The 26,820-nt window shown below is 33.9% G+C and overlaps 1 protein-coding gene across 1 annotated transcript in view; it reads left to right on the top strand.

Annotated features, from left to right (window-relative positions):
- The window catches only part of LOC142324295 (cytosolic carboxypeptidase 6-like), a 99,391-nt gene that overhangs the window by 56,817 nt on the left and 15,754 nt on the right, over nt 1-26,820 (top strand). The window contains exons 6-7 of the mRNA XM_075365223.1: nt 16,766-16,895; nt 18,038-18,152. Coding sequence (XP_075221338.1) covers nt 16,766-16,895; nt 18,038-18,152 — 245 coding nt within the window. The remainder of the gene's footprint in view (nt 1-16,765; nt 16,896-18,037; nt 18,153-26,820) is intronic.

The following is a 26,820-nucleotide window of genomic DNA, read 5'->3' as shown; positions in this document are numbered from 1 at the left end:
ATATTATAACGACTTGACTGGTGGACGGAGCTTCGTTGGGGCAACTAAACGTCATAAAGAAGTTAGAGCACGAGGCATAATAAGGGAAGAGTCAACTATAATTGGAGAAAAGGTCCACCAGCGAGGAAGAGCAGATTCATAACTTATTATGAATCCTCCGAATGTGAAGAGTAAACAATGACAGAGATATTGAAATTTACAAGGAAGCTTTGTGTGGAATCGTCTAAACCAGTTTTCGTGCTTCCAGAAGGCAAGCTAAGAGTACTGGTTAAGAAAGTGCTGGCCTAAATCTTTGGAGAACCCGAGGAGTCAGTGCGTGTTTTTGTCCACCCGGCAGGTACCAAAGCTGGTGAAGAGAAAATCCCAAGCGTGAAGAGGTCAAGACCGCCAATTCAAGACAGTGGCACGGTGACAGTGAAGGCTTCAGGCAAGACTTACGCAGACCTCCTTAAGAAAGTGAAGGAGGCAGTGACACAAGAAGAAGTGGAGGAAGTCTTGTCCCTAAGGAAAGGCGGCCAGGAAGAACTGTGCATCGGGGTAAACGGTGCTCAGAAGGCTGAGGAGCTAAAGAGGCCGCTGCGAGGCAGAGCTACAGAACTGCAAGTAGACCTAAGGTCTGAAAACACCAGAAGAACGATAGTTCACATAAATGATATCGATACAGAAGCAACTATTGTTGAAATAAAAGCGGCAGTAACCCGTATAATAGGAACAACAGTGAACGAATTCAGAATAACTTCAGTTCGCCCGGCTTATAGGGCAACGCAACACGCTACGATGATAACTACGCACCGAGCAGCAATGAAGTTACCAGAGGCGAGAATAAAAATTGGATGAGTGCACTGCCGAGCAGTCATCAGAGAGTCCGGTGGAATGTTACAGGTGTTGAGCAGAGGGACATATCTCTACTGAATGCAAAGGTGTAGATAGGAAGCACCTACGTTACAATTGCGGGCTTCTGGGGCATAAACAAGCAGAATGCATACAGGTAGCGAGGTGTCTTATATGTGGTAAGGAGGGCCACAGGACCGAAAAGTGTGTGCTCTTAACATGAAGGTGCTACAGTTTAATACTAACCGCAGCCGGAGAGCGATGGACTTGTGTTGGGAGACGTCAGTTAGTGAAAGGGTGGATGTTCTACTGATATCTGAGCCGAATACAGCATTGACAACAGGACCGGCGTGGTCGCTAGATAACAAACATGAAGCGGCTATTGGTTTTCCGGCATTTGGAATTCCAGTAGCAAGTAGTGGAGCTGATGATGGTTTTGTGTGGGCGGACTTGGGTGGGATGGTGGTGATTTCTTGCGACCACTCCCACAATATAGATATTGAAAGTTTCATATCATTTTTAGATGACTTATATGAAGAGATCCGGCGACAGAGGGGCAAAGAGTTATTACTCACGGGAGACTTTAATGCAAAGGCTCCGGACTTTTCCGGTGAAGTGACCAATCTACGTGACCAGTATCTTAATGATAGAATTAGTTTGCTGGGACTGATCTGTGTGAACGGAAGTGGTACCACATTTGAAAGAGGCAACTCTAACTCAGCAATAGATCTCGTGTTTGTGAGGACTGAACATGCAGACAGATGCATGAATTGGAGGGTCCTGGAGATCGAAACCTTATCGGATCATCGGCATATCATGTATGAATTAGAGTCTCGGGTGAACAAGAAATCTAAATTCGATTGATCACCTCAAGATCGGGTTGTATAAGATTCGCTAAGAACATAAGGCGGTGATTGATTAATGTGAATACTCTAGTATAATTAATGCAAATGGTAGCTGACGAATGCGCACAATAGGGTGTAACGGTACAGGCACCAGAGAAAAACATGCATATTGGTGGAACGTAGAGTTGCAGCAATTATGCAGTAAAGTCTGGGCAGTTAGGAGGAAGTATCAACATGCTGATAGAGGGCCAGATGTAGACCGAAAAAACGTGCTAAAATGGAATACACTATGCCTAGGGACAAATAAGGATAGTCCATAAAAAGAGCCAAAGAGACATGTTGGAAACAACTTTATGCCAACATAAATGACGATCCCTGGGGCCAGGGTTATCGTGACTGGCAAGCTAGGAAGGAGACTTCCGGTAATGACAGAGAATCAACTGCGGGAGTGTCTGAGGAAATTGTTTCCTGAAGGTAGATACCCGATGAGGGAAGGGCTAATAACCGATCGAGTGGTGCCATCCAAAATAGATGAGCTCATTGAGGCCGGGAGGAAGATGAGATTGCATAAGAGTCCCGGTCCCGATGGTATACCAGTTGAAGTGGTGTGGCTGTTGGTCGATTTGGTAGCAGTAGAGATACTAGGGTTCATGAACCACATGCTAGCCCAGGGACACATTTCAGTTGACTGGAAGAAGGCAAGACTTGTGCTGATAAAGAAGCTCGGAATAGAAAATACAGCGAGATCATATAGGCCGATTTGTCTAATTAACAATTGTTGTAAATTATTTGAACGGATGTTAGAGGCAAGATTACGGGCTAATATAGAAACTCTGGTAGGATTGAGCCCAAGACAATATGGGTTTAGAACAGGCCGGTCGATAGTTGACGCTGTAAAAGAAGTGGTTCGGATAACAGATGAGGTCGCCAAAGGTACGTGGAAAACAAGAGAGATACCTGCTGTGATCATATTAGACGTTTTAAATGCGTTTAATAGCCTGAGTTGGGAGGCTATATTTGCGGCGATCCGATACAGAGGAGTAGAAAGTTACCTTAGGATGATGATTCAAGAGCATCTGTAGGACCGATATATAATTTTTCACCAAGGAGGGAATACAGTAGAACACAAGGTCACGCGAAGAGTCCCCCAAGGTTCAGTCCTGGGGCCTTTTTTATGATATACAGTGTACGATGAAGTACTGAGACTGAATTACCCAGAAAGTATAACACCACTGGCTTTTGCAGATGACTTAGCCTTAGTTGTTAGGGCCAAGAAAGAAGAAGAGATAACAGCTGCGGCTAACATTGCGATAGAGTTTATTAGCGAATGGATGACCCAGAAACAGTTACAATTATCAGGCGGAAGATCACGAGTGATATTGATGACGGGTAAACGAAGAATAAGACCAGTGCTGATTAACTTAGACGGTAACCCGGTCCAACAGGTTTCAGAAGTAAAATACTTGGGTATATAGATAAACAGACGTAGGACCTTTTCAACTCATGTCCAAGCAACTTGTACCAAAGCAGGAAGAATGGTCAAAAACTTGAGCATGCTGTTAACGAAGATGGCTGGACCACGATCATCAAGGAGATATTTGTTCGGGCAGGTGATCAATTCGGTACTCCTCTATGGTGCACCAATCTGGGCTAACGCATTACATGTCGAACGTTACAAAAGAAGTATGGAAGGGTTGCAACGGCAGATGGCCCTTCGGGTGGCATCCGCATATTCTTCAGTCTCAACGGAAGCTTCACTGGTTATAGTGGGAGTACCCCTACTGAAACAGTTGGCCAGGATGATGAAAAGGGTGGCTGAGGGGAAACGGAGGAGCACGGCCTGGAATGACATGATCGGGGAGTGGCAAGCCTGATGGGAAGTCACAACTTAAGGGAGATGAACGTATCGACTGATAAAAAGGATAGGACCCTGGGCCGGGAGGAAATTTGGAGAACTCAGTTACTGACTTACCCAGTTCCTGACCGGTCACGGGGGGTTCAGAACGTACCTATTTGTGAGACATAGAGCTGAGAACGAAGAATGCTCCTATTGTGGGGAAGTCGATACCCCCAATCATGTCATTTTCCAATGCCACAGGTGGGCGATTCAGAGGAAAGAGATAGAAGGCATAGTGAACCCGATAGATACAGATAATGTTGTGGGTAGGATATTGACCGTGAAAAAGAGTTCCAGGCAATAGCCAAATACATCTCGGCGGTCCTCGGAGAAAGTAGAAGGAAAAGAGGGTATGAGGAATAGCCCCTTATGGAGTCGTCGTTCGTCTGGGCTTGCTTGGGTGAGCGGCGGCAAAGAAGTGGGAGGACGCTGGATCCTCTTGCATCCTAAAACTTCGCAGATAACAACACGTGGGGTAAAAATAAAAAGACCCCCGTACTAGCAGGGGACCATAAATGGTAACTCCTGTTTGAGTGGGCAATGAAAAGACCCAGACCGGCAGGCGCCAGTAATGGTATCCCCTGTATGAGTGGGCAATAAAACAAAAAAAGATCCAACCGACGGCCCGACCCTTCATGCCGAACGTACAGCCGGTAGGCGGGAAGGGCCGTTTGAATTTAAAGGGCACGCCCCTGCATTGAGCCATGCTTAATTGCTGATCCAATGCAACCGTGTAGCGGGAAAAAATGACGAGAACGTAAGCTGCCGATAATTGTTAATTATTGAATGTCAGACAATTTTAATTCGTTTCTTTGATATACATATAGTAGTTAGGTTAATGCAGTTTTATTCAGTTTCTCAGGTAATGTGATATATTGGTTCTGTGATAGGCGATAAATATTTAATTATTCAAATTTGTAAAATTAAACGAATAAAAATAATAAGTAAATAAAAGTACAAATATAAAATATAATTTAAAATAATCTACGCTTAAAAATTAAATTAAACAATCTGTAAATTAATTGACAACAGACTGCTTCTAGCGGGATCCTTTACAATATCCCCTTATGTTTTAGAAGGGTGAAGATGGTTATTATCTAACTATTCCACTAAATAATAATGAGCAAAATAAAACAGTTTCCTGCAAGCAATTTTATGCTTATCGACTTATGGTTTGAGATAACATTGACAATCTTTTACATTATTACAGAAACTTATTTAATCAATTGTGTGTTGACATGATGGCCAAAATGATCACTGAAAGATTAGCCTTTATTCGTCATAACCAAAAAGATTATGTGCTGATGATTACATTCATCTTTGAAATACTGTACAACAAGACATCAATGTTAATGCTAGAAACATGGGTCAAAGTGTCATACTTCCCTCATGTTTCACTGGTACACCATGGTATATGTATGAGAAATCTCAAGATGCTATGACATGCGTGCGTAAATATGGGCATCCACATTTATTTATAACTTTAATGTGGAATTCTGGATGGCCAGAAATAAAAAACAACCTATTCACTGGTAAAAAATCTACTGATAGACACGATATTATGTCCAGAGTTTTCCATTTGAAAATGAAAAAACTTCTAGACATTATTAACAAAAAAGAAATATTTGGTTCGGTCAACTGCTATGCGCTAAGTGTCGAGTGGCAAAAATGAGGCTTACCTCATTGTCACATGGTTAGTAACAAAAATACGATGAAATTGAATACTGATGAAATTGATCTTATCATATCTGTTGAACTCCCTGATAAAAATGTTGACCCATTATTATATGACATTATTTATAAACATATGTGTCACAGACCATGTGGTGTTATAAATAGGTCATCATCACCATGCATGATAAATGGAAAATGTTCAAAAAAGTATTTTCAAATGTACATTTGCAACACTCAAACTGCAGATGATGGTTACCCAATTTATCGCAGGAGAAGTCCACAGGATGGAGGTCATACCACAACTTTAAACATGCAAGGTAACATAATTGATATTGATAATAAATGAATCATCACACACTGTCCACTATTGTCACATTGCTTTAATGCCCACATAAATACTGAAGTTTGTCACTCCATGCAAGTGATTCGATATATCTGCAAATATATTTCCAAAGTTTCAGATTAAGCAACTTTTTCGGTAATCAGTACATTAATGGTAGATATATATTTACATCTAAGGCCGATTGGCAATTTTTTGACTTTCAAATACATCTATGTTTTCCCTCTATTGTTCACTTAGAAAACTATCAAGGTATTTATTTTACTGAACAAAATCTCCAAGAAGTTCTTAAAAGTCCACAGAAGACCACTCTTATTGCTTTTTTTGAGCTTTGTCAGTCCGATGACTTCAGCCCACCTGGTGAACGTGTATTCCAAATCAGCTGATTTGGAAGTCGAGAGTTCCAGCGTTCAAGTCCTAGTAAAGGAAGTTACTTTTATTCGAATTTCAATACTAGATCGTGGATACCAGTGTTCTTTGCTGATTGGGTTTCAATTAACCACACATCTCAGGAATGGTCGAACTGAGACTATACACTCATACATATCATCCTCATTCATCATCTGAAGTAATACCTGAACGGTAATTCCCGGAGGCTAAACAGGAAAAAGAAAAGTGAAATGGCTTTGCTAAGACACTGTTATATCCTGAAGTTCTTAGAGACTATACCTATAATAGTAACAAGCTTAATCAATAATTAAAATATAAAACCCACAAACCAACAATCTTTTAATGTGTCCTAGTGCTCTTGGAAACGAATTCCATCTTCAGGATGTTAAAATTTTTTTTATTAACTAAAACTTTGTTGTCATGAGTAGAATTGCTATGTAAAGTGTGTAAAATGTATAAAGGTGATCATCATGAGTTAAAACTGCGTCGACTTAACATCCTGTCATAATGAATGTCTCCACTGTCAATGGTGGAGACCACCTTTATACATTTTACATAACGATTCTACCTCATGATGACAAAGTTCTAGTAATAACTAGAATTTTTTTTTTTTTAATAAAAAAAAAAAAATTTAAGTTCCTGAAGATGGAATTGTTCCTGAAAGCGCTAGGACACATTAAAAGATTGTTGGTAAGTGAGTTTTACGTTTTAATTACTTTTTGAATAACCATACCAACGGGTTATGTTTGATAAAATTATTATAACAAGTTTAGCAGAAGAAAGTGTGGAACTGACATGGAAGGATTTCCTGGAATCAAAAAGTATGCTGCTCTGGGTAGAGTATATCAATTCATCCAAACCAAAGTGATGCTTTCATCTGCATATGTTATTGCATAATGTTAAACGACCTATATCTTTTGATTACTTGAAAACTGTTTGTGATGTGCAACAACAAACATATAAAGCTGCTTGCACTGCACTTGGCATATTGGAAAATGATAATTACTGGAAAGACACGTTTGCTGATGCTTCTATCTGTCACATTCGCCTAAATTGAGAGAATTATTTGCAATTATATTAGTTTTTTGTCATCCTGCCCAACTGAAGTATGTGGGAAATGTTCCAAAAAGATTTTTGTAAAGATATTTTATATCAAATCTGACATAAAACCAATAAAGTTGAGATTACAATCTCAGATGATATATTGAATAGAGGTCTCATTGAGATTGAAGATACTGTCGTTACTTTAAGTGAGAAATACTTATGCAATTACAGTTTACCAGCACCAACACGTGATAATCAAGAAGCTATTAATGCTTATAATACAATGTTAAGACTTTCCTTCAACATTGGCAAACAGAAAGAATTTGTAAGTATTAATCTTCCTAAATTAGTGCCAGATCAAGTCAGGAATTTGACGATATAAATAACAGTTGCTAGTAACAACTGAAAGATTTTTTTTTTCTTAGATGCTCCTGGAGGCAGTGGGAAAAGTTTCTTAATCAATCTGCTTCTTACTCAAGATCGCCCAACTAAAAATGTTGCAATCAGTGTAGCATCATCAGGAATAGCTGCTACACTTATAAATGGTTGGAAAACTGCACATTCCACTTTGAAATTACTGTTAAATGTTACATGTGGACAAGAATCTGTTTGTTCTATTCGTAAAAATGGATAAATTTTACAAGATGCTAAACTTATAATATGGGATGAATGCACAATCAGTCACCAAGCTCATATTGAAGCCATTGATCGTACCAATTGAGATATTAGATCATGCAGTAAATTAATGGGTGGTATAACTTTCATGTTTGCTGGAGACATGTCAGCAAAGATTGCCTTTCAACTACGGCTGATGTTGTTCAGGCATGCATAAATCATCATCATCATCCTTATGGAAATTTGTTCTCACCATTCCTCCTCTTTGAATCATGAGACCTTGCCGTTGGTGAGGGGGCTTGAGTGCTCAGTGATACAGAGTAGCTGGACCGAAGGTGCAACCATATCGGAGAGGTACCTGTTGAGAGCCAGACTAAGGAATGATTCCTGAAAGAGGGCAGCAGCTCTTTCAGTAGTTGTTAGGGGCGTGAGTCAGAATGACTTAAACAGCCATATCAACATCACTCAGTCCTCTGAGTACTGCGCAGCTGAAAGCAATGGAAAACTACAGCTGCTTTTTTTCAAAGAAAATGTGGCTCTCTGCATTTTCATATAGCAATAATTAGGCGCCTTCCTTGGTAAAATATTGCAGAGGTAAACTAGTCCCCCATTCGGATCTCCGGGTGGGGACTACTAAGGAAGGGGTCACCAGAAAATTAAAAAATAACATTCTACGAGTCGGAGCGTGGAATGTTAGAAGTTTAAAAAAGGTTGGTAGGCTAGAAAATTTAAAAAGGGAAATGGATAGGATAAATGTGGATGTAGTAGGAATTAGTGAGGTTTGGTGGGAAGAGGAAGGCGACTTTTGGTCAGATGATTTTAGAATAATTAACTCAGCTTCAAATAATGGGCAGGCAGGAGTAGGTTTCATAATGAACAAGAAGATAGGGAAGAGAGTAGAGTATTTCAAAACGCATAGCGATAGAATCATTGTAATAAGGATAAAATCAAAACCTAAACCGACAACGATTGTTAACGTCTATATGCCTACAAGCGCCCATGATGATGATGAGGTAGTGTGTATACGAAGAGATTGATGAAGCAATTAAACACGTAAAAGGAGATGAAAATTTAATAATAGTTGGAGATTGGAATGCAAGCATTGAAAAAGGCAAGGAAGGAAATATAGTGGGTGAATACGGGCTGGGCAAAAGGAATGAAAGAGGGGACCGACTTATAGGGTTTTGCACGAAGTATAATTTAGTAATTGCCAACACCCAATTTAACAATCATAATAGAAGAATATACACTTGGAAAAAGCCAGGCGATACTGCAAGGTATCAGATAGATTATATCATGGTTAAGCAAAGATTTAGAAATCAACTCGTTGACTGCAAAACTTACCCTGGAGCAGACATTGATAGCAACCATAATTTGGTGATAATGAAATGTAGATTGGGGTTTAAAAACCTGAAGAAAAGGTGTCAGATGAATCGGTGGAATTTAGAGAAGCTTGAGGAAGAGGAGGTAAAGAAGATTTTTGAAGAGGACATCGCAAGAGGTCTGATTAAAAAAGATAAGGTAGAAGATGTAGAAGAAGAATGTGAGAATGTTGAAAAGGAAATTCTTAAATCAGCAGAAGCTAACTTAGGCGGAATAAAGAGAACCGGTAGAAAACCTTGGGTTTCAGACGATATATTGCAGCTGATGGATGAAAGTAGAAAATATAAGAATGCTAGTGATGAAGAGAGTAAAAAGAACTATCGACAATTAAGAAATGCTATAAACAGGAAGTGCAAACTGGCGAAAGAAGAGTGGATTAAAGAAAAGTGTTCAGAATTGAAAGAGAAATGAACATTGGTAAGATAGACGGAACAAGTTAAGGAAACTTTTGGGGTACATAAATTAAAATCTAATAATGTGTTAAACAAAGATGGTACACCATCTTTGTATTTTATAATACAAAAGGTAAAGTCGATTGATGGAAGGAATATATTGAAGAGTTATACGGAGGAAATGAATTAGAAAATGGTGTTATAGAGGAAGAATAGGAAGTTGAGGAGGATGAAATGGGAGAAACAATACTGAGATCTGAATTTTCTATTCATCTGAATAATCTTTTAAGAGAGTATTAAAAAATTTAAATGGCAGAAAGGCTCCTGGAATAGACGGAATACCTATAGAATTGCAGTGCAGGTGAGGAAGCGATTGATATATTGTACAAACAATGGTATGTAATATTTATGAAAAAGGGGAAGTTCCGTCAGACTTCAAAAAAAGTGTTATAGTCATGATACCAAAGAAAGCAGGGGCAGATAAATGTGAAGAATACAGAACAATTAGTTTAACTAGTCATGCATCAAAAATCTTAACTAGAATTCTATACAGAAGAATTGAGAGGAGAGTGGAAGAAGTGTTAGGAGAAGACCAATTTGGTTTCAGAAAAGTATAGGGACAAGGGAAGCAATTTTAGGCCTCAGATTAATAGTAGAAGGAAGATTAAAGAAAAACAAACCAACATATTCGGCGTTTATAGACCTAGAAACGGCATTCGATAACGTAGACTGGAATAAAATGTTCAGCATTTTAAAAAAATTAGGGTTCAAATACAGAGATAGAAGAACAATTGCTAACATGTACAGGAACCAAACAGCAACAGTAATAATTGAAGAACATAAGAAAGAAGCCGTAATAAGAAAGGGAGTCCTACAAGGATGTTCCCTATCTCCGTTACTTTTTAATCTTTATATGGAACTAGCAGTTAATGATGTTAAAGAACAATTTAGATTCGGAGTAACAGCACAAGGTGAAAAGATAAAGATGCTACGATTTGCTGATGATACAGTAATTCTAGCCGAGAGTAAAAAGGATTTAGAAGAAACAATGAACGGCATAGATGAAGTCCTATGCAAAAACTATCGCATGAAAATAAACAAGAACAAAACAAAAGTAATGAAATGTAGTAGAAATAACAAAGATGGACCACTGAATGTGAAAATAGGAGGAGAAAAGATTATGGAGGTAGAAGAATTTTGTTATTTGGGAAGTAGAATTACTAAAGATGGACGAAGCAGGAGCGATATAAAATGCCGAATAGCACAAGCAAAACGAGCCTTCAGTAAGAAATATAATTTTTTTACATCAAAAATTAATTTAAATGTCAGGAAAACATTTTTGAAAGTATATGTTTGGAGTGTCGCTTTATATGGAAGTGAAACTTGGACAATCGGAGTATCTGAAAAGAAAAGATTAGAAGCTTTTGAAATGTGGTGCTATAGGAGAATGTTAAAAATCAGATGGGTGGATAAAGTGACAAATGAAGAGATATTGCGGCAAATAGATGAAGAAAGAAGCATTTGGAAAAATATAGTTAAAAGAAGAGACAGAGTTATAGGCCACATACTAAGGCATCCTGGAATATTGGAAGGACAGGTTGAAGGAAAAAATTGTGTAGGCAGGCCACATTTGGAATATGTAAAACAAATTGTTAGGGAGGTAGAATGTAGAGGGTATACTGAAATGAAACGACTAGTACTAGATAGGGAATCTTGGAGAGCTGCATCAAACCAGTCAAATGACTGAAGACAAAAAAAAAAAAGTTCTCATCATTAACTTAAGAACTTATGTGAGAGTTCATCTTGGGGTTGGCAATGCTAACTTTCCCTTACAATTACTAAACATAGGAAATGGGATTCTTCCTCACAATGATGGTTACATTTCTGTCGATAAAAACATTGATACCATTGTGCATACAATGGATGATCTCATTTCCAATATTTATCGAGAAATTAGTAAGCTTTTACAAAAACCGTACGAATGGCTTTGCGAAAGATCTATCATAACTCCTCAATTTCTGCATTTGAAATTAATAATATGATTTTAGAAAAAGTTGAAGGGCAAAATAAGGATTGTCGACCTGTAGATTCTGTAATCAATATTGAGGAAGCAGTCCACTCACTATCCTCCAGAATTTTTGAATTCTCTTAATCCTGCAGATTTTCCAGCTCATAGTCTCAATCTTAAAATGGGAGTTCTGATTCTAACTTTGAAACTTTAACCCTCCAAGGTTATGTAATGACACGAGGTTGCAAATCAAAACTACATGAAATCACATCATTGAGGCTGCTATTTTGACAGGTCCAGCTGCAGGAGAGCTTGGTCTTATACCCTGCATCTCAATGATCCCAACAGACTTACCATTTCAATTCAAGAGCCTGCAATTCCCTCTAAAACTTCCGTTTGCTATGACAACTAATAAAATGCAAGGCCAGACCTTCCAACACATTGGTATTGATTTATGATCAGACTGTTTTTCTTATGTACAGTTATATGTTGAACTATCCAGAACTGGTAATTCAGAAAGTCAATACATTCTGCTACCAGAAAATCAAAACGCTGCAATAAATATCATATACTCATAAGTTCTATCAATTTAATATTGTTAGGAAGTGGGTTTACTACATTATAATCTTGGACAAAGCCAAGACGGGGGATGCTCTATATATATACACACACATACATATAAAATAACATATCGTGAGTGATCAACGCCCAGCAAAAACTACTGAAGATGATAAATTGATGAAAATTTGTGTACATTTTCTCCTTACGGTGTAAATGCATACTAAGAAATTAGTAACAAGGAAATTTTTTTTCTGATTTCTCAGTAACAGACATAGATGTCAACTTAATATTTGGTGTGTGTAATTTTTATACGAATATCTAAAAATTGATTTCTACATTTTTTTTAAATTTAGAGATTAAAGTGTTATAATGGATTTTTGATTTTAAACCTTGTTATATTTTTAATTTCTCAGTAACAAATAAAGAAATCAACCTGATTTTTGTTGAATGTATTTTTCATGTCAATAAACCAATTTTTAGATTCTTTTTAAATTTGGCCTTGAAAGGGGATGAAGAAACATAAAAAAAATGTTTATACAATGATTGTACATTTTCCCAATCCCAACTATAGTAAAGTAGATATTCAGTAGATTTGGGCTTGTAAATATTCTTCAGATAAATATTTAAAAACCATTTTAGGGTTTTTTAATTCCAATTTTTTTAAGGGGTGCGAAGGTATACATCACTGCTCCCGTAACTGTATACGTGACTGGCTGCACCTACCTCTGGTTACTTGACTAAAGAACATAAAGCAAAAGAATTGACTGCTACGGGAAACGCAAGTAACCATATAGCTCAGGCAAAGCTGCGATGTAGAGCTAGTATATGATTATACATATATTGTCGGCCAATGGCTTCGACGGCACGTGGCACTTACCAACCTTATGGTAGCCCTGAAAAGGGCCGTTTTTGTCGTCGATTGGCTTCGACGTTTGTAATTCATAACCTTATGGTGACCCTGAAAAGCGCTGATTTTTCGTTAGCTCTGAGAAGAGCTGTTGGGTCCAGAAGCTGTTCTCCGGCGAAGTCAGGGAGTTGCGGCTCGTCCATTGCAGTCCGACCGGGCTTTCCCTCAGCGGCAGTTGGGTCCCCAATATACCATGGCAGTGGTAGCCCCCAGAGCCCCGCAGTGTCGGGTCGGCGTCGTTCGTCCTTCGCCGGCGCGGCCTAGGCGGTTCTCTTTAAGCGATCCCACACTCAGCAGCGGTTCCTGCTGCTAAGTCTGCCGACCAGGGCGATTGAAGCCCGGCGAGCTGGAGCTGGAGCGGGAAGGTAGCGTCCGCGTCCAGCGACTCCCTCAGCGGGCCGGCTAGGCCTGCTGCTTCGGCAGGGATGTTGACATACGCCGGGAGGTCCCACGTTGAGCCGGCCAGGGAACTTCTTGTTTTCTCCCATCTTCTTCTTCTTCTTGGTCTTCTCCAGGTGGTGGTCGACGATGAATTGAAAATTCACTCTCGTGCACGCTCTTTTACTGGAGCCTGAGAGTGGTGAGGCTGCAGCGCCGCTATGGTGAGAGAACTGCTCGGTCATCTGCACAGCGGTAGTGATGCTTGTATCAGCGCGTCCGTATACTGTACGCCATTCACATCTGAGTTGCTATACCGTGTTCGGCCGCCGATATTAAATTAGGCATATATGTGGTAACAATATATATATAACCTATAACACTCCCAGTAACATAAGGATTCCAATGCGGAGTCATACATCTAAATCAATTCAGACGTTGAGTTGCTACTGTGGATCAAACATACATACATGCACCTTAAATACATTACACTTCTTTTTGGGCAGTCTTGTAAAGACTGAAGGAAGATTTCAACTTAAAACTATGAGGTTGAAAATTGACAAATTGCAACTTTAAAAAGAATGTCTATACTTCATGAAACCCACAGTAAAGAGCAAAAAAAGTAAAACGGTAATAAAAACACATTGTTCATGAAACAAAAAATATCATGTCAAATATTGCAGAAATTAAAAAAGTATTCATTAGTGAGTATTTAAAATTGAAATCTTAGATTATTAAAGTCGTTTTAAGAGTAGCCATAGCTGGTCCATACATTTTATATTTTTGTCCCAGTGGAACATTCTTAGCTTCAATAGGCACTTATATTTACCTAATGTTATTAAAATAATCTATGTTTGCAAATATATTCTTTTATAAAATTAATAAAAGAACATTCAGAAGTTGGTGTTTTTACATTTAAATCACATGTAATTACTCAAAGTTTTTTAAATACTCACATTTGTAAACTTCAACGACTTCAGTGGTTATACTTCTGTTGATAACACTTATGTAACATAAAATAGTGATAATATCACCATCATCTTCCCATAAAACCTTTAGATTTGATTTCACTCACTGATATACCGTAGTCAAAATTTTTGTATTCAAAGCTGTCATAGCTGTCTCAATTTGATGACCATTGTTTTAAACAGAATTTTCCACAAATAGTAGATGTTCCCAGAGGGTGTGGTCTTTTTTTTATTACTGCACTTATTGCTTCTTGTCTATTGTTTGTAGAAGGAATACATTAAGATGCACCTTCATATCTACAACAATGTAATCCTAACCATATTGATTTGAAGTAATTGAAGAACTCACTAACAGCACCATCATTTTTGCTTTCCCACTTTGATAAGAGTAACTCAACAATAACATCAAAATTTTCATTATTAACTGGTAAAGTATATGAGCTTCAATAAGGTGATGGATTTTTCTTTTATCCTTTAACCTTCTCATCTTGGTATCAACATTTTTTATTATATGAAAGTAACACTGAAGTCTGCTTATAAGTTCCAAAACAAATATAAAACCATTTATTGTCACTTCACTAGCATCAGCAAGTAAAATTTCTGGACCCCACATTGTTTGATATATTTTTAAACAAGAATCCTTGAATTGTCTGGAAAAAGAATCAAAAAGTCTTTTTCCATCTCCCCTCACACTGCTATTGCAAATTGATGAAGCATATGATTCAGGTCTGAAGTACCAGCAATTAAAACAGGATAACATTGTCAAATCAATTTATATGTTGCATCAGCTTGAACCGACTCATTTTTGAATGCTAGTTTTAACAGTCATTTAAAGACAATTATGACTGAAAGACATTTAAAGTCATTTGTGACTGAGTAGACTAAACATTCTTTAAAAGTATAACAGAAATTATTTTACTGCAACTATTTTAGCAAGTCTATATTAATTTTATCTAATATTAATATTTGAAAGTGCAAATTATACATTTTATTAGTAGAATAATTTTCTGCTGTAACGTAATAAAAATGGATGTAATATTTTGAATATATTTTTTCAAGTGCTAATTAAACATTTTTAGTGGGAAATATTATTTTGTTGTAAGTTTGTGTTTTTTAAAGTGAAATGATTTTATTCCGTAGAATTTATATTTCTTAAATGGAAATAATTTAATTTATATTTACTTTTTTTTTAGTTTTAAAGCGTGTTAAATCTCACCCTAAAATATTTATTAAGATAATTTATAGGCAGATAGACTATGTGATGTAAGGGAAGTAAACTTGATTAAAATCAATTTGGATTTACAAAGAGCAAATATCTTTTGGCCTTAACTGACCCGACAGTATGATAGCCATTCTGCCCTTCAGACTAAGTTTAAAGCTTTATGTATAACATGTACAAGAATCAAATAGCAATTCTAAGAATGGATCATGGAAAAATATGAATTCTGAATCAGAAATAAGTGAGACAAGAACATTATATAGGAGAAACAATACAAGGATTAAAGGAAACATTTCAGGTGAAAGTAATCTAAGTGAAAGAATAAAATTGGTAAGTTTTACTGATAACATTATACTATTGGCAGTAACCAGAAATGAATAAGAAGAAATTTTGAATGGCTGGTTTTATTTCTAGAAGAGAAATTCAATTTGAAAATACATAGAAGTAAATCATAGGTAATGAAATAAGAAAAAAGGAGGACAATAGGAAACTAAATATTAAAATAAAGGATTGTAATAGATTAGAAGTTAAAGATTTTTGTTAACTTTGTAATAAATATAGAATTGCAAAGAATTTATTAGTAAGAAAAGATTAAAAGCAGACTGTTACAATCAAAGACAGTTTTTATAAAAAAGAAAAAAAGACTAAAAATATCAAATGTAACACCTTCTGATAACTGAAGATGGTTGGATGTTCTAATTTTGCTGAGATTTAAAGATCAGCACAGATGAAAAAGGAGTGGAGAATACCATCAAATCAATCAAATTACGATTATAAAAAAAAGGATTATCCTAGAAACAAACTGACAATGGCGGTACTCCATGGATTTACTCAAAAATTTATTCATAAAAACTAAAGATCAGCATTAAAAACTTATAAGAATACTTCCATACATTTAGTGGTTAGATGAGTTCATTGATTTAAATAATACTGAATTATTTTTTAATAGTATTTGTAAAAATATTTTTAAAAAAATCATATATATACATGTATGTTATATACAGAACCTAGTAATTATCTTCCCAATATATATCTTAAAACTAAAAATACAAAATATACATTTAATTTATGAAATATTTCATTTCATTGACATAATGAAGTAAGGTTATGAGATACTTAACTTATTTGCATGAATAAAGAATTCATAATAATAATTACATTTCTATAACAGAATCTATTATTAACTATGTAAATAATGTGTTATGCAGGAAACATTATGTTTCATTTTTTCTTCCAATGTGATTTTTCAGTATATTAGTGTCCAAGTGTGGTATCTTCTGATTATATCATTTATTTCTAATATTTTCCAACAGCAAAACCGCCGATTGGACCTACTGACAATTACACACCCAAAAAATATGAATGTGGATCATAAATTAAGAGCAATTGTGATACTAAGTCGCATTCATCCAGGAGAAAGTCCATCATCATATGTGTGCCAAGGTAATTTAGGCAATCAGTTATATATATTTTTTATGATACAACATTTTCTTATTAGTTTATTACTTATTTCGTTAAATATTTCAGTAGGATTTTTTATATTAAAAAAAAACCTTTGCAGATGGTTAAGAAAGCTATTTGCATAACATCTTTGAAACAAATAAATTTATTTTTAAGGTGTACTTCAACAGGCTTAACAGACGATAACCTTAAAGTCAAAACTTAAGAAGGTTATTTTGTGTCTCAGATCAAAATTTCAACAGTTTTTAAAATAGCTTATTATAAATTGTATCATTCAAAACAAAACATCTTATAGTATTCTCAATAAACTGTATAAATTAGTTTGAATACAGTATTTTAAACCTTTCAGATTAACTTTTACTGTACTCTACTGTAGTATGCTGTCATGTTACACGACAACATTTATAATAATAAATCATTTTACTGTTAAAAAGTCTATTTTTTAAATAATTGTTTTTACCTAATGTAAAGTACTTTATGAATAATTATAAGGTTACATGTTCTGAGATCGCATAAATGATTACCTGTACTTCGTTACAACTAAAACAATAAAAATCATCAGTAACATCATTTTTGTTCATTGTAATATCTTTAGGACATGCTAAGTTTGCAGTCAAAAATTACAAATTCTGCCACAACATTTTGACATTGTATGATAAATTTTCTTACCTCTTTCTATCATTCCAGATGTGTTCTACAACTCAAGTGATCTGGTACATTGCATTTCCAGATGTTCAGTAATTAAAGCATTATAATAAGGTCAAAATGTGTAAATGTGTACATCTTAATGTGTACATGATGATAAAGAATTTAATAAACCCATTCTAAACTGTCAATAAATGATCATTCTAAAGTTCCTCTGCTGTGGTAATATTGTTCAGCACTACCCTCCTGTGCAAAGAATGTTAAATATCATTAATCAAATACAATATTTATTTTTGATTGGAATTGAGACAAAGACAAAAAGCAATGCCAAAGTGATATTATTTTTAATTCTAGGTCCACTTTGTCTTCAACAATTAAAGGTTTTACTCAGTAACTTTTAACTGCTTGTATATTTTATCTTAAAAATATATTTGATACACTAGATTTATTTTATTTGTATGTTTTTTACATTATTTCAGGTATAATAGATTTTCTTATTAGCAACCATCCTGTGGCACTTGCTTTACGTGAACTTGTTGTTTTTAAAATCATACCGATGCTTAACCCGGATGGAGTATTTCTTGGAAATTACAGGTATTAAAGTATTTTTAAAGGTATTTTTACAGGTATATAAAAAATTACTGTGTGAAAATAAATGATTTTAGAACAATGTTAATAAACTGTAACAAAAATCAGGTATTAAAGATAAGAGGACCATACAACCTCATTAGTTATTAAATTTTGTTATTTAATTAGTAAAATAACAAACAATGGTCAAAGTAAGGTAGATACCAATATTAGGTTTGAACAAGTAAGAAGAGCTTTCATGCAGAAAAGAAATCTATTAGTATCAAATAATCTAACTAAAATGTTATTCTTGAAAATAATAATGTGGACTGTAACACTTCATTATAGCAAAACATAGGCAACAGGAAATGCAGAAAGGAAAGCAATAGAGGTCTTTAAAATGTGATGTAACAGAGGGATGATAAAAATTAGGCAGATTAAAGTAAAAAAAGAAGAGGTCTTATGAAAGATAGGAGAGGAGAGAAATCTGTTGTAAATTTCTGTACAGAAATCATGTAAAGATACAGATTAGGTTGGTTGGACATATATATTAAGACACCAAGATTAGAGAGGATCTGCAGAAGAACAGAAAATAATCATGAAGATCATAATAATTTTTTTAACTAAACTAATACTGACAAGGATGTATAATTTTACAGCTATTTTTAATATAGGAAGTATATATACTAAGTTGTCATTTTATTAATATTTAACAAATTAATTTTTTCATTTTATCCAAACTAATCAGACTTTTTACTTTCTTCATCAACTGCTGAAATTATGGCCAATATAACAATTCATATTAACAAACCCAAAAATGAAAAATCAACTGGAATTGATTAACTTTAGCAATCTATGATTTGATTAAATCTAGCTTTGTCTGAAGGAATGTTAGCATTGTTTCAGGTTTTCCAAAAGACATCCCCATGATGATGTGAAACTTTCAAAATATAAGGACTGCAGTATAACTTTTGTCCACGTTATATGGAAATTTAAATAAAGCTAAGGCTTCATTAGATTCAGTAAAATTACAATCAAATGTCTGAGGGGTTATTTAAATAATTCTATTGTTTATTCATACTATCATAATTATTTTGCTAAGGTAATTATTTTTCTTTATAATATCCATCACATTTCAAAATGTTCTTTTTTATCATCAATTCATATATTTATTAACCTACCTAAAAACATTTTTAAAACAATGCGAAATTCAAATCATTTTCAACATATAGAATAAAAATATCCACTACTGGAGTATTTCTTTGTATGTTTAATTTACTGTTTAATAAGATATTGTACAGCTAAAATTTAGTTTTGAAAGAAATATAATATTGAAACAATTTGTTCAGTGAATTTTTATATATAAATGATATAATTTATTTTTTACTTTTTTGTAGCCTAGGCTTCTTATTACTAATAACTTCGTTAAGAATTATAAATGATGTTGATTTACAGATTGTATTTAAGGCATGCAGAAATAACAGACTGTATATAACTTCTCTCACTTTCAGTTGTTTAAAGTTCCTGTAGAGTTCAGCACTTGTTAGTAGTAAAGTAACATACAGATACTGGCATTGGTTAACTTTTTATTTATTGGCTTTTATCAATTTTCCCTTTATTTTAATCAAACTTTTCAATTAAATTCTTATAATATTCATAATATTTCCCTTTGCAAAAATGTATACATTTACTTTTTTCCAATAAAAATTTATAATATTGTTTTTAAATCAATTTTTATCTTCGTGATCAAGAATATTTGTTATATTTATGAGCTTTAATAAATAAATACAGGAAAAATATTACTCATTTTACCAAAAATTCAGTAAAATAGACCACATTGTTTGAGCTTTAAATTATTAATAGGCAGTTTGCTCCATAAACAAAGTTTATAAATTCTTATTTATGCTTAATGTAGTATATATATATATATATATATATGTTAAATAATTAATCAGAGACTTCAATGCTCAACTAGGCAGAGCCTAGTTGAGTTTAGTTTTCTGCCCAAAAGAAAACAAACAAAAATGGACAGACACTCATCAATCTCTGCAGAAACCACAACCTAATCTCGAAATCTACATATTTTAAGAGGAAACCTCAAAAACTCAAAACCTGGAAACACACACCCAACTACACTAAAAGGAGAATGGCAACTAGACCATGTCTTCATGGACAAAGAAAGCAACAAAACCAAGCCCCTAAAACTAAAAGAAAAATGGACCCTACACAACTAATTAAAAATGAAAATTACCAAAAAGCAACAGAAAAAATAACAATCACGTATGAACTCAAAGATCTAGTCAACAACCTTAAACAAATCACAGAAGAATTAGCCACAATAAAATCCCACAGAAAACTTCAATGGTGGAACAGCAAATGTGACAAAACAGTGGAGAAAAGACATCAAGGATGGCTATTTTACCAATCCCAAAAATCAGAAACTCAGAAACATCCTTTCAAAACCTAGTAAAACAAAGAAAACAAACCACTTGAATCCTAAGTAGAATAAAAAGGCAACACTGCTTTAAGACACACTGACGTCAGTAGAAAAATAATTCAATAAAACACACTTTAGAGACTACTACAAAACCTTCAAAATTCAGCTTCAAAAATAAGAACCCCCAACCCTAAAGAATGAAAATTGTAAACTGGCCCATAACAATGAAGACAACATGTAAATCTTAGCTAAATTTGTCAACAATCTCCTAAATTGGGAAGAACTGACAGAACACCAACACCCCAATAACAACACCATCAAAAAACATAACCCTCCCACAATAAAAGAAGTCTACCAAGCACTGGATGAGATGAAGAATTACAAAGCAGGGGGCGAAGATCAGACTTTTGTAGAGATCTGGAAACTTGCAGGAAGATCAACAAAAACTGCCCTTCACCAACAGCTTATCAATATCTGGATCAAAGAAGAACTACCAGAACACTGGATGATAGCCCTAATCCATCTGCTACATAACAAATGGGGAAAAAACAGACCCTAACAATTACAGGAGAATCTCACACCTAGGCACAACATACAAAATTCTTCCAAGAATCATCCTCAACAGGATCAGTTCACGACTTGAGTAAGAACTAGGAGAATACCAGGGAAGTTTCAGACCCTGGAGGAGCTGTCCAGACCAGAGTCTCAAACTAATAATGTATTTCAACAGGAAAAGAAACAGAGACATGGTGATAACATTTGTAGATTTCAAGAAAGCTTATGACTGCATCCATACAGAATCCCTACTAAAAATTTTAAGACACATTGTACAACATACCAAATTAATAAACATGATAAAACTGACCCTCACAAATACTAAGTCAAAAGTAAAATTCAGAGGCGAGCTCTTGAAACCATTTGAGATCAAAACAGGACTATGCCAAGTCGACTGCTATTACTCAACTGCAGTGTAGAAATAATAATGAGGGAATGACTTAAAAAATGCCCCAAAAGTAAAAGTAGGCCGAAAAATGAAAACAAACTGTCTTGGTTTCGCCAACGATTTGGCACTGCTAGCAAACAACATCAATCAAACTAAATCACAGATATTAGAACTTCAAAACACTACAAGTAAATTGGTCTCAAAACATCATTCAAAAAGACAGAAATTATGCCCCAAAAGCTAACATAAAACCAGAAGCCACTTATGCAGCAGAAACACTCTTCCACCTGAACAAACAATCAAAGACAGACAGATTCTAGAAAATCAGATGAAGAATTGGAAGAACCTGCATCAATAAAAAGTACTAGAAAGATGGGCAGTGATGGATTGTACCCGACAAAGTCTTGTACAAAGAGTTAGAACCATCACTGATACCATGCATAAGAGGAGACTAGGATTCTTTGGACATATCATAAGGATGCAAAATTCAAGACTTCTGAAACATCTAGTACAGTACAATCTCAACTTGAAGAACAATAAAACAGGATGCAGATGGATATGAGAAATAAGATAGAATCTGAAGGAAATAGGCCTTACACCGGAAGACACCACAGATGAGATAAAATGAAAGAAAAAAATCAAGAACAAAAACACTTGCTTCACACTCAACAAGAAAAAACTCAATACAAACATTTTCAACACTAGAAAGGGCAAAAAGAATGGACTGTATAAAAAGTTAAAGGAGGACTGCAAGGATCAAACTATCCCATTGAAGAGACTCGGATAATGGTAAGACTAAAGTGATCGATCCTATGAATAATAATAATACATATATGTTATATGAGTGCATGTGTGTGTGTATGTGTATATGTATATATACATATACCAAGCCATGTATATATATAAATATATATATTTTTAGACTTATTTTAGAACTTTTATTTCTAAACACTTTGTTTGAGGTAGGTTTTTTATATACTCCAATTATTATTTAATTATTTTCATTTATTTTAATATTTACGTCTAAATATTTTATTTGTCTGTTATGTTCTATTACATATGTAAATTTCAATGTTTCATGAAAAGAATTTAATTTATTTAAAATTATTTTGTGTTCATCATTTATACTTGGTTCATATATAACTAAAAGATCATCTACGTATCTGACCCATAATAAAATTTTATGAATATGATTTATACCACAGACAATTTTGCTTTCAAACTCTTGTAGATAAATTTCTGACATTACTGCAAATAAGGGGAAACCCACAGGTAAGGTGTTTTCTTGTGCATAACATGTACCATTAAATTCAATATAATTTTGTTTACAAATGTTTCTAATTATTATTATAATATTATTTATAAATTGTTGGTCTTCACCTGTATTTATTAATTTGTTTTTTATTAATGAAATTGTATAATCAATGGGAATATTGGGGTTCATGACAGTTATACCAAAGTTTATCTTTTTTTTAATACTTATATTTAATTTATAAATCAACTCATACCCATTTTTTTATACTATATTTATATTCTAATTTAATTTTTGATCTAATTATTTTATCAATAATTTTAGTAATTACATAACTAGGAGCGGTTTTAAAATTTATTAATGGTCTCATAGGGAAACCTTCTTTATGTTATTCAGGCAGACCGATAAGTTTTGGAGCATAAGGGTTATATGGGTGTAATCTGCTATGGTATTTTAATTTTTTATTATTATAATTAAATATTTCTTTGTATTTAACTATAAATACATAATAAAAAAATAAAATATTTAGAAGTAAATATTAAAATAAATGAAAATAACCAAATAATAACTGGAGTATATAAAAAACCTTCCTCAAACGAAGTGTTTAGAAATAAAAATTCTAACCATCCTTGGTCTCAAAAAATTAATATTTTTAAAAACATAATAAATAGAACAATAAAATACAAACGATAAACAAAAATTGTATAATGAAATAAATAATATAAAGAATATAGCTGTAAAAATAGATATGATACCTCATTGATTGATAATATTTATAAAAAATATAATTTCAAATACTTCAATAAAATAAACATCACTACATTAAAACCCATAAATGAAAATATTTATATAAATTACTTCTACACAAATAAAATTATAGAAAACTTAATTAATGCTTATAATGACAAAAAATATAAACCTGATAATCATGTAATAAAACATTTAAAATATTGCAATAATAAAATAGTAAAAAATAAATATGATTCTTTTGGTATTAATAAAATAAATGCAATAACTGTGAACAAATATACATTGGAAAAACAAACAGATCATTTAAAGATAGATTTAATGAACATTTCAGGTCATTTAAAAATAAGAAAATAAGTTTCTCAAATGTTGCAGACCATTTAATAATTAACAAACATAATATAACTGGTTTGGGAAATAATTTAGAAATAATTGAAAAAGTAAATATTGAACACGAAAGTAATAAAAAATTAGAAATTTTAGAAAGATTTTACATATATATATATAAACATAAATTCAGCCTAATGAATCGATAGACAGAATTTGATGGGACAGTCTTACAAATATTATTTAAGTTGGTAATACATTGACAAGAAATTTTAAATAAACAAATAAGAAAATCAGTACAGTACTGTATTAACATTAAATAAAATGTTAAGGAAATTTTAAGTATTAAAATTTAAAAAAAATTATTTACTGAACAATAATATTTGTTCTAAAAATTTGACTTATCAAAAATGTAAATGTGAAAACAGAAAAAAAAAATGTTAAATAACCGTTACTGAAAATGAGCTTAGGCTCGAAAGCACTTTGATGGAAAGAGAAAAGTAAGGTAAGAGTATTCTTTATTTCTGTACTTGTGGAGTGGCTGAATAAGTTTATATTTTGTACTTAGCTAGAATTTACATACAAAGGAAATATGGACTACAAAATATATAATTTTAATAAATTAATATATATAATATAATATAATATAATATATATATATATATACATAATATAATATTTTTTCAGCCTCTGCAAAGTACAGAATTAGAGAACCTTACCTTTATTTTTTATGTTCAAAACATTTTCAGGCCTATGCCCATCTTCAGTGATGTTTTTTTAATAATTCTTATTTTTTAAATGTACACATAAAATGATAGCTTTTTACATTTACTTTATAAAAATTGTTTATTGATAAAAAAATTTAAAACATTTACGATTGAACAAATATTTGTTCTGAATTAATTTTTTTTTTTTTAAATATAATATAATATACTAATATTATTTTTTTAAATATAATAATATAATACCGTTTTTTGAATAATTCACTAACATTTTGCCCACTGTGCTAATAAAATTTAATATTATATAAAATACAGACCACTAAATAGAGTAATTAGATATGTTAAACTTACCTTACTAATTTTCAATAACTAGTTTTTGTGGTATCGCATATCTTCAGTTGGTATTAAATTCTACTTTTATAACATTAAAAATATAATAATAAGTTTTTATAATTATAAGCTGTATATATGCGTGTTTGTATATATATACAGAGTCATTCACGGGAACCGGATGTTTTTAAAATAATCATAAAAAATTGAATATTTACTTTAAAAAAGTTGTATTGGTACTGAAACACTTGTTAAATCAAAGCATTTGTTACTTACTCATGAACGAAAATTTATGTCCGGCAAGTGATGTCCATTTTGGGCAATACATTGTTGTAGCCTTTCATGGTAACTGGCCTCAATTCTTTGCAGCATGTCTACATCAATCTGGGTGACGTGATGACGAATTGCGATCTTTAGGTCCTCCAATGTACGCGGTTTATTGCCGTACACACGTGATTTCAGAAACCCCCACAGAAAAAAATATCACAACTACTCAAGTCGGGGGACCGAGGGGGCCAAGCAATGTCGCCAAATCTGGAAATGATCCGTCCTGGAAACAAGTTACGGAGAACAGCCATCATTGCCCTCACTGTGTGCGCTGTAGCTCCATCCTGCTGGAATAACACATTTTGAAAATCGATTCCCCGGTTCTGTAACTCAGGGATGAAAAACGTATTCAACATCGCAATGTAACGATCAGCTGTTACAGTTACGGCAGCGTCATTTTCTTTAAAAAAATATGGTCCAATAACACCGACCTTTCCTATTGCACACCAGACAGTCACCTTTGGGCTATGAAGTAGTCTCTCGTGAAGCTGATGTGGGTTTCTTTCTGTCCAATACCGGCAATTCTGTTTTTTGACAAAGCGATTCAGATGAAAATGGGCTTCGTCACTCATTAACAATAACAAATTTTCATTTTCTTCAAAAATGGTAAGCATTTGTAGACAAAATTGTAATCTCTGCGTGAAATCTTGCTCGTCTAACTGCTGCACGATGACTATCTTGTAAGGATGGAAATTCGTCTTACCGTACGTACTTGTGCTCATTTGAAGCGCTGCTGAATGCCTCTGAATAGAGCGGCGTGGGCTCCTGACAATGGCTTCCCTTACTCGTTCGATGTTCTCCGGAGTGCTAGCATTTCGTCGGGGACCCGGTGGTTTTTTCTTCAATATTGAACCACTTGTTCGAAGGTTGTTTACTCATCGCAATATTGTGTTACGAGAAGGGACACTTGCATTACGATGTGTATTAAACTGACGGCCGAAATCTCGCTGAACAGCAGTTACGGATTCGTAATTTCGCACAAAACTGTCATACGCGTACATGCGTTGGTCTAGCGTCCACGGCTCCATCTCAACGACTAAGATGTAAATGCTATGAACAAAAGAAACGTCAGACACCAGCCACGTGCCCCTCCCACCACGAACGTCCGAGTACAACCACTTCAAAAACATCCGGTTCTCGTGAATGACTCTGTATATTCAAAAGCTGTTTAAATAAGTAATTTATTGAAATGAATTTTAGCAGCAAATTTTTGGATAAATAATCAATCAATAAAATACGTATTGCTCTTTTTGAAGAATTTCTTCTCACTAGTGTTTTCAGCAGTGCTTCACTAGAAGCACTGCTCACTATCGCCTTATTAATCACCTAGTCACTAGGTGATTAATACTTTTCACTGAACTGATTGGTAATCAAGAATTATACCAGAGTAATCAGAGATAAACAAATTATTACATACAATTTTATTTATGTATATAAAAAATAATTTTTTTTTTTATAAAACTGTGCTTGCCAAAAACTGACTCGAGTCATTTAACCAAGAATCATTGTACATTATATCAATACATCAAATCCAATTTCTGAAAACTTACTTATTCTCAAATCTCTGTTTAACAGATTATCACATTATTATAAAAAGAGTTTCTGCATCT

The sequence above is a fragment of the Lycorma delicatula genome, chromosome 4, assembly GCF_047948215.1.
Source record: "Lycorma delicatula isolate Av1 chromosome 4, ASM4794821v1, whole genome shotgun sequence".
Taxonomy (NCBI): Eukaryota; Metazoa; Arthropoda; class Insecta; order Hemiptera; family Fulgoridae; genus Lycorma; species Lycorma delicatula.
The sequence above is the reverse complement of the archived record's forward strand: the minus strand, read 5'-3'. Positions and strand labels throughout refer to the sequence as shown.